This window comes from Chinchilla lanigera, unplaced genomic scaffold (assembly GCF_000276665.1).
Source record: "Chinchilla lanigera isolate Chin_1 unplaced genomic scaffold, ChiLan1.0 scaffold00003, whole genome shotgun sequence".
In the NCBI taxonomy this organism is placed as follows: domain Eukaryota; kingdom Metazoa; phylum Chordata; class Mammalia; order Rodentia; family Chinchillidae; genus Chinchilla; species Chinchilla lanigera.
In genome coordinates, this window is record NW_004955404.1 from 2,546,330 (window position 1) to 2,555,692 (window position 9,363).

Genomic DNA, 9,363 nt, shown 5'->3' on the forward strand with positions numbered 1-9,363 from the left:
GCCTGGCTTCCGGTCTCCCTGCTGGGGGACATCCAGGGACCCCGCCTGGCTTCCGGTCTGAGCGGGTGCGAGTCTCCAGCCCGACTGCTAGGCCACCTCCTCGTCAGGGTGGAGCAGGGCTCGCGCTGTGGGTGTTGGTACGTCCACCTAGCAAGCGGTGCGTGCCTACGGAGGAGAGTCGCAGCTGGACCGGTCTGTACAAGCAGCCTGGAGGTGGGTGTATTTTGGTGTCTGATTTCAGATGTGACCTTTTTATAGTGCATGTAAAATACATATTTTTGACATCTGTATAAATCATGCATACAAAAATGTGCAAGTTACCTCAAAATCTTCATGCACATTGTGTCACGTTCTCCTGTTAGGGAGAAGCGTCACGCTGGTGTTCCCATTTTCAGATCGCTCAAGGTTGGGGCACTGTGACTTGCGGATCTGGTGTGTGCGACTTCTCCCTTGCAGAGTGGAGAATTCTAGTGCAGCGTACGCCTCACGGCAGTCAGATTGCCGCGGTGCCTCTGTGCTCGGCGGAAGAGCCACAGGTGATAAAAGCTGATGCCAAACCCCCGGCCGACTTGCGTCCTCGTCCTGCGTGGGCTGTGGCAAGGCTGCAGGGTGCGTCCCTGAATGTGTGAGCGCGCACGGAGCCCCAGAGGCCCAGCCCCGGGTGTCGCACGGGTGCAGGCGCGGTGCCGTCTTGGCAGATCTGCGCCTTCCCGCTCACGGGCTTCCTCAAGGCTTGCTGTGTCTGAGTGCACCTTGGGAGAAGGCCTGGCACTTGCTCCGTGAGGGATTGGGTAGCAGAGGACTGAGCTTCATTGCCGTAAGTTCTCTGTCACAGCCACCCAGTGCCAGGTACAGGGGTTGTGGCCGTGTGTCAATGAGCGGACAGGACTGTGTCCCAATAAAACTTTATTTACAGCAGCAGCTGCTCGGACCAGGCTGGGCTACCGAGACCCTGCCCACCTTCACCTTAAGCGACCGTTCTTCCCGAGGAGGGAAAGGCTTTCTTTTCTTCTGGGCCTCAGACAGTCCCAGGGTTTTGTTTTCTTTTAGAAAACTGTGCTTAGCCTTTGAGAAATGGCATAAGCTGCAGGGGGGGTTATTTCAGTTTACTTCAACTGCACTTGATGAAGGACGTGACTAGCATTGTGGGGACCCTGGGAGAATGAAGGCAGGAAGGATGGGGTCAGAGCTGTCCGCTAGCAAGGCGGCAGGTCCCTAACCACCGGAGCAGGTCCCTAACCACCAGTGCGGTGCCTATGTTACCTGGCACACAGCGTCAAGTGCAGGTGTGGGACCTGGGGTCCTCTGAGGGGTTTTATAAAGACCTAATGAAAGAACGGGGCTGCCTAATCTCCTTAGACATAGAATCTAGGAAATGAAAGACCATCTATGCGAAGATGAGGAACAGAGCCATGGTTACTGGGGTGGGGAGGCGGGCGGGAGGACACGTCCAGGGGACCAGCCCCCAGCATGGGACCACCGGACTGAAATTACACTGGATTAGGGATTGTTGGTCAATAAGTAGATTCTAGCTGCTTGTCACAAAAATGTAACTGAGATGACAGACGTGTTCATCTGTTTCACCATGGTAACCATGTTGCTCTGTACGCATCCGGTAGCGTCCTGTTGGAAACCTCAGATGTGCACAATAACAGTTACTCAAAAAGGAAAAGAGGGTCAGAGTATCAGCTGCCCCCCAGCACCGCTGCGGGAACCAGGCCCGCAGGGCGAGTCTGGAGGATGCCCCTGGCTCCTTGCCTCAGGGATTAGGCCAAGATCGAACGTGAAGGGTGAGGCAGGACTTCAGGAAGGACCCTTGCTGTGTTCCAGCTTCCCGAGAAAACTAGATTGTCGCGTCCGGTCTCGTACCGCGTCAGGAACAAGTTCCAGCTCGGTGTCAGAGAACTCCGTTAATGACACACATTGGGGTAAGGTGACTTAATTGCCACTGGCAGCGGTGAGCCCCTCCCGCTCTCAGAGGCACAGGGACCCTGGTGCCCATTTGTCACTGGGAGCTTATTCACCCATGTTTTCCTTTTAAGTGATTTTTTTTCTAATTTAAAAGAAAGCTTAGGTAACCGTTTTTCTTAGAATCTCTGGGTTCTTTGTTATCACACCCAGCCTTACTTGTTTTTTTCATATTCTTAGAGTGTTTTGCTTTTCATAAAGTGAGGAGATAATTCTAATTATCAGGCCTGTTTTTCCAGGAATCCTCCTGTAACTGAAAAGTCTATTATTTTCTCTTGTAATCCTGTGTTTAACATGAAAGGTCTAAACAGAGCCGTGACGTGGAGCGGGAAGACGGGTGTGCGTTCACCGGAAGTCTCTTTCTTGACTAATTTTATCCGATGCTAGGAGTCAGTGTAACTGCACGGAGTCTGTGGTTCCGTGTTGTGGAAGTCAGTATTGATAGCACGGCTAATTTGAGGTGCCGGAGCTGTTCTGGCGGCCACAGCTGTGGAGGGGGCGGAGTCCGCTGTGGCCCCCGCCCTGTGCTGCTCCCTCTGGACAGAGCCGGGGCAGGGTCTGGGGTACAGCGTGTGGGCGCCACCCTGATCCTGAAATGGGACCTCAAAGCCGAAGGGGTACAAGCCCAGATCCTCCCGGAAGTCATTGAGAGCGGGCGGCGAGGGCTGGAAGGGTGGGCGGCCTGGTGTGTGGCTGGCGCAGTCTGGGCCGGGCTCGCGCTCTCCCGTGTCCTCCTGAGCATCCCTGATGGCGCCGGCTCCCTGCCGTGTGCGTCTGCGTCCTGACGCTCATCCTGTGCGGTGTGGGCGAGCTGTCCGCGTGTTTTAGCAATAAAGTTTCACCGTGTTCATTTCCTCTTTCCTCCTGTCCCATGTCTCCTTCCCGCCTTTCCTCTGTCCCTCTTTCCCTCCATCCTTCCCTTCTCTGAAAGGGATGACCAGAGTGCAGTGACAGCGGCGGGTCCCCCAGCGGCACTCTTGCACGTGCTCTCTGACTGCTCCCCGGGGGAGAGAAAGGGTGGAGCGAGAGTGCAGGGACCTGGGCTCCCTGGCTGCCGTGGGTCATGCATGGGATGTCACATGTCACAGGTGGCAGCAGGCAGGGTGAGGAGTCGCTGGCTCACATGCCGTTTGCCGCAGGTGTTCCCTGCTGTTGCCTGGTCGCTCTGGACGGGGATCTGAGAGGCCGCGTCCCGGGCAGGCGGTGTGAGCAGTGGGGTGACCAGGCGCGCTGTCCTGCCTCTTTCCCAGTCGCCTCTGAGCATGTGAGCAACAGGCCCCCACCCCTTGGTCCTGTACCTGCTGGGTCCGGTGCACTTCGTGTGTCTCCTTGCGGCCCTGCCAGGCAGCACCCTGGGCGGGTCCTTTCTGCTCTGCTTGCTGCAGAACCAGCGTTGGGGATAACTAGCTGCTTACTGGAGCCTCCCCCCGGGAAGTGCAGATAGCTAAAAAGGTGTGCAATACGGCGGGAGCTAGGCCAGCCCTTCTCCCCCAGGCGGCCAGGTTGCCCCCGCGTCCTCCAGAGGCCGGGCTGACCAGCCCCGGGTTACTGCCCAGCCTCCCTATGGGCAAGGGGACCCACAGCTGAGCCCCTTCCCTGCTCCTGGCCTCCCTGAGCAGCGGCTGGAACGGCACCGAGGCGGCTGAGAGGGGGACGGGACCCACCGTGTCCCCAGGACGCTGAGCCCTGAGGCGCACAGTCACCTCGGCCATCCTTCCGGAGGCTCCTGGAAAGCATCCCAGTTGGAGTTCAGCCTGCCTTTCCGTGGAGATGTGGCAGCTGTCAGTCAAGCATCCTCTTACCCAGGGAGTGGTCGCCATCATACCAAGGGGTCCGTGATGCCCCCGGGAAGGCTCCCGAGCAGACCTGAAGAGGGGCTCCCTGCCAGGCACCCTGTGCAGAGCACAGGTCCCCCGAGCCTTGCCCAGTGAGCTACTCTGATTCTGGGGTCACAGTCCGTTCAGAGCAGGTCACATTTTTGCAAAGCTGTGGATGCTGCAGGCTGCAAGTCCTGGAGAGGACCAGACGGAAGGCCTGATGTGGGGGTGTCGGTCCGTGGGGGCATTTGGCAGCCAGGCACTGTCTCCTACCTGGCCCCCCGCTGCTTGCAGCCAGGATCCTCCCGAGTGTCCGAGGGCTAAGGAGGACTTGTTTTGTCCCAGCTGCGTCCCCTGCTCCCTCCTCCACTCAGTACTGGGAACTGAGCTCGGACCTTCACACCAAGCTACATCCCCAGACCTCTTTATATTTTTAAATTTTGAGACAGGGTCTCCTTGAGTTGCGTAGGCTGGTCTCAAACTTTGGATCCTCCTGCCACAGCCTTCCTGAGTGCTGGGATTACAGGTGGCCACTGTACCCCACCTGGATTCTTGAAGAGTCGCCGAGATTCTCGGCCAAGGTGTGGACCCCAGCCGAGGGCTTGCCCGGCCTCTCCCCGTGGCTCACCGTCCAGACCCTTGGGGGCAGCTCCTGCCGCTCAGGTTGGCATGGGGACGTCCAGCCAGCTGTGGCAGGGTGGGCGGCAGAGGGCTGGGTGCAGAGCAGCGGCGCCCAGGGGGTCTGAGGCTGCCGCTCCCACGGAGTAAACGCCCGGGCAAGCAGCAGCCCTTGGCGGAGCCAGCGCACCCGTCTGCCCCAGGGCGTGGTGCTGAGTCGGGCTGTCACCTGTGCCTGAGCAGAGCTTGCTGAAGACCGTTGCGTGGCCGTGCGGGTGGGTGAGGGGCTTCGGTTCCTGCGGAGTGCTGATGCTTAAAAGTTAAAGTTTTGCATGGTGTTGGTGGTACTTGTCATCTGAGCCCTAAGGAGGCTGAGGCAGGAGGATCAACACTCATTTAAGACCAGCCTGGGCTACATCGTTCAAGGCCAGCCTGGAATATCTAGCTAGGTGCTGTCTCAAAATAATAAAGTTTTGGTAACTGTATAGGACTTCAAAAACTGAAATTACACATCTGACTTCATTCAAGCTCAGGAAGGTCTGATGGTTGGAGTGGAGTTCTCCACAACATGCTGGTCTCCAGGAACAGTGACGGTGGCAGTGGCCCTGCAGCCCCCTGCGAAGTGACCAGCAGTGGTCGTTCCAGCCCACGTAGAGGGCAGTGTCCAAGGCTGAGCAGCTGGCCAGCCTCATTGCAAGATCACAGACCTGTGCTTAGCCCGGGGCGGCGGGGCTCCGTGTGGGCCGCCCTGGAGTGAAGTAAAATGATGGGACATCTTCCTGGGGGTGGACTTGGGCAGCGGTGGCCCACCCTGGGGCGGCTATGGGATCTGTCTCTGATCAGGGCGTGAAGGAAAGGTGCAGGCTCATTTCAGGGTGAGCCGCGAGACTGCTGGACACGAGCAGACACCTGCTCTTCAGGGGTGCGCACAGGTGCCCTTGGGACTGAAGACCCCAGGAGTGGGTGAGGTCCCTGGAGGACAGATCTTCCCTGTGAGGAAAGTTTGGGCCTGGTTGCCTATTGGGTTTCATCGGATAGCACTTAGGGAACTAAAGCTGTGAAAGTAGCACAGCCCGAGTGTCTGGGTGGAGAGGAGCTGCTCTGTGGAGCTGCAGCGACCTTGTGCGCTGAGGTTCTGTCACGTGTGCGTGTTTTCCCCCAGGTAGGTGATGGGCGCGATTTGGGGCACAGTTGCGAATTTGGGGAGCACTGAGGGTCTCCTGCTGACAAGTCCTCTGGACAGAAGATGTGCGGGAAGCAGCAAGAGGTGGACAGGGAGCGTGGGGCACAGGCTGGGGATCCCGCTGGGCATTTGGGGCGCCCCGGTGTGGCTTTCGGGGAAACAGCCACCCTGAAGAGGGTCCCCTGGGACATCTTGGTGTCTGGGTGGTGATGGAGGCACACGCACACGGCACCATTTTACCAGAAAGCCAAGCAGTTGTAAACAGTGACACATGAAATGTCAGGCTTTCCAAGTGGTTCTGTTCTTGCCCTGGGAACACAAAGGAAGATATGCCGGGGAAGGCGGAAGTGGAGAGGAGGCCGCAGGACGCGGGGAGGGGCCAGACGGCTGGGTGTCAGGGCACGCGTCGCTGCAGGCCGGGAGTCTCGGGACCTTGACAGGACAGGCGGTCCTTCTCTCTTCTCTTTTTTGGTGGTGCTGGGCATTGAAGCTGTGGGATGCTGAGCTATATTACCAGCTCTTTTTAAGATTTTTATTTTGCCAGGTGTGGTGGCACACACTTGTAATCCCAGCACTCAGGAGGCTGAGGCAGGAGGATCTTGTAAGTTCGAGACCACCCTGGGCTACAAAGTGAGCTCAAGACCAGCCTGAGCTGCACAGTGAGACCCTGTCTCAAAAAGACCAAAAAAAAAAAATTTATTTTGAGATCAGGTCCTCCAAAAGTTGCCCAGCTGTGCAGAGTCCTCCTGCCTCAGCTTCCCAGAATGCTGGCTAGAAGGAGTGCGCCATGACACCAGGCTGTGGGAACATTTTCTGAGGGCAGAAGCATGGGTTTCTAGGCTCCAGTCTGCCTGGCGTGCCGTCCCATGGCTCAAAGAGCACGTGTGCATGAGGCCTGTGGAGCATGTGGGGCACGCACACCCCGATGCTCCTATGCACCCCTCTGTGCCCGTGCAGAGCCTGAGCTCACAGTGCAGGGTTTGCAGGGAAAACTGCGCTGTCTCCCGTGCTTCCTCTGTGCAGCAGTTCACAGAAACAAGCACAAGTACTTTCCTTACGTTGAACGCGCCAGCCCTGCCTGCCCTGTGGACGGCTCGAGGGGAGCTGGCCGCTCTGCCTTCCGAACGCGGGCTCTGATCAGAGCCCCGAGCTGTTTCTGGGGACGAGAGTGTTAGCCTTTGCGTGCCGAGCGTCTTGACTTCTGGGAGGGTCACGGGTCGCACCTGCAGTCGGGCTCCAAAGATCTCTGCTCTCTCTTTCAGAGTGACACGGCCGGCGAGGGCACCGAGAGGTGGCTGGTGGAGGACGCCGGCAGACGCCCCTGCATGTTTCCCTCCCAAGGCTGCCTGCGGTTTCCCCAGCTCCTTACCAGCTCTGCCGCCTGCCGGACCAGGAGCCCGGAGCCCGGATCGACAGCTGCCCTCCTCCTGTGCCCGTGCTGTGGCACTGAGTTTCGCTTTGATTTTGTACCTGAGTTGCCCAAGTGATTTTGGAGCAGGCCGGGTGTTTCCTGGCCTTCCCCAGCCGGTGGCCGGCGTCTTCGTTTCTCCCCACACCTGCCCTGCAGAGCAGAGCCCCCCACTGCATGCTCGGAGCCCCTGCCCCATCCCAGCGGTGACACCCGGTGTTTGCTGGCTTAGGCTCCGTGCCACCGTCCTACCTCAGTTCAGGGAAGCCCAGGTGTGGGTGGGGCTGCAGCCTCCTGAGCGACCACACGGGGCCGTGTGTGTCCGGTGGCCTCGGTGATCTGCCCATGACATGGGCACGGCCTGCACCCGGGGACCTGCAACACTGGCTTCACAGAGCGCTGCAGGCCTGAGAGCGCTCCACAGGGGCACCTGGGATTGGACTTGCAGCCGATTCACAGAGCCCTCGGCGTCAGTGTCACGTCAGCCCAGCACGCTGCTCCCCGGAGGGCGGGGCCCAGGGCGGGGCTCGGGGGCCTCGGAGCCCTCCCCGTCACGGGCTTCGCTCTCTGGGCAGCCCTGTGCGTTCCGCCAGGCGCGGAAGCCGCTGGCTGCCCGCTCGCCGTCTCTGCTGTCCTGCCCGAGGACTGGCCTTTCCTTAACCAAAAATTCACGTGGGCAGCAGGTGAGTCCAGGCCGCTCTGGTTTGTCAGATTCTGTGTTTAAAATGTACTACGATCTTTAAACATGACGGTCTGACGTTGGCCACCAAGCCTGTCTTGAATCGAGGGAGAAAGCATTCCAGCGCCCGTGCTGGCTGTGGCCGGAGCTGAGGGAGAGCAGTCCCACGGGGCACGCCCCTCGGCTGAGAAACCTCGGCGAGACCACCCTCGTTTTCCGTTTTCAGTGTTCCGAAATGCCAGTGTCGTTGCGATGACCACAGCTGTCCCCTGCCCCCACGGCTCCCTGACGCGTGGCTGGACCCCCGCCCCCAGTGCCTGTCTCCCCGATAGTCCTGTAGAGGCCACACCAATTCTTGGAGATGTGACTTGTTGGTTCGTTTTTTTTCTGTTGTTACTTTTTGTTTTGGAGAAAAAATATATATATATAAATATAAATATAAATATATAGATCTATATCGCTATAGAATAATGCATTAAAAATGAGGCTCTGTCGAGGAAGACCAAAAATTTCAATGTCTTAAAAATATATTCAATGGCAATGCAAAAGTCTTCCTGCTTCTGTGCTGAGCTCTTTAGAACCGAGGATTGTATTGCAAGACAAAGTTGAATGTAAAGTGACCCTGACCATTCTCAAGGTTTTGCTTTTCTGGAGCTACGCATCCCCGCCGTGCAGAGTTAGTCTGAAGGTCCCCTCCCATATGTGATACGTTTTACTAAGATGTACAGAGTGTCCTGAAGTTTTCCTTAGTGAGGGGCCCGGGGGTCGGAGGGTGGTGGTGCTGCGTGACTGCCGGCACCGTGGGGCGGGGGAGGCATCCACGGCCTCCTCCAGTTTGCCTGCCCCTGAGCACGACCCCACCCCACCCCACCCCATCGGTTCGGGTCCCTCCCACAGCCTAAATGAGCAGAGTTGAGAGTGTGGTGATGTACTAAACTTTCCTCTATCCTGTACATTTCAAAAAAAGGCATATGCAATATTTACATTTACATTTTTAATTTAGTTTACAGAATGGAACCAAAATGTATATTATGTTTGCAAAAAAAAATTCACAATGTATATTGGGTCTTTGTACATTTTGCCTGACTTACCTTAAATTTAAACTATTTTTTGCTATATAAACTTTAACCGTTATAAACAGTGTTTTCTTTTGGGTATGTATTGTTTCTGGATCTCAAGATGTTAAATATATTTCTCGCTATTGTGTTATGACAGACACCTCCCCCACCCCCCACCCCCGCACTGTCTTCCACGCTGTACATAGGGGTCAGGAATGCGCTGGGCTAGGGTAGTGCGTTGTATTTAGTCTCTATTGATCCTGGGTACCCTCCTTAATAGCCATATGCAATAAATAAAATAAATACATTATTTATGAAATGAATCAGGCCTGGAGGATGTCTTTTCCCTATGCATTCTGAATTTAACGCAAAGCTAATATATTCTTCTGGGAGTTGGGATCCAACAAGTAAACCTTAGGCTCCTAAAAATGCTCAGATGCTTATTTGTTTGTTTGTTTGTTTATTGTGACAGAGGCTCGTTATGTGGTCCATGCTGGCCTAGAACTCGGTCCTCCTGCCTCAGCCTCCCCAGTGCTGGGATTACAGCCATACGACTCCACACCCTGCTTTTTTGGGAAGACACTGAGTTGCACCTTGGTGCACAAGTATCAGTTTAAGATACAGACTGAACT

At 56.5% G+C, this 9,363-nt stretch overlaps 1 protein-coding gene across 1 annotated transcript in view; it reads left to right on the plus strand.

The window, feature by feature from the left end:
* Window positions 1–9,054, plus strand: part of Irs2 (insulin receptor substrate 2) — a gene marked incomplete at its 5' end in the record, with an annotated part of 23,900 nt that extends 14,846 nt beyond the window's left edge. The window contains 1 exon segment of the mRNA XM_013515759.1: window positions 6,849–9,054. Within this exon segment, the coding sequence (XP_013371213.1) occupies window positions 6,849–6,853 (5 nt within the window).
* Window positions 9,055–9,363: the final 309 nt, after the last annotated feature.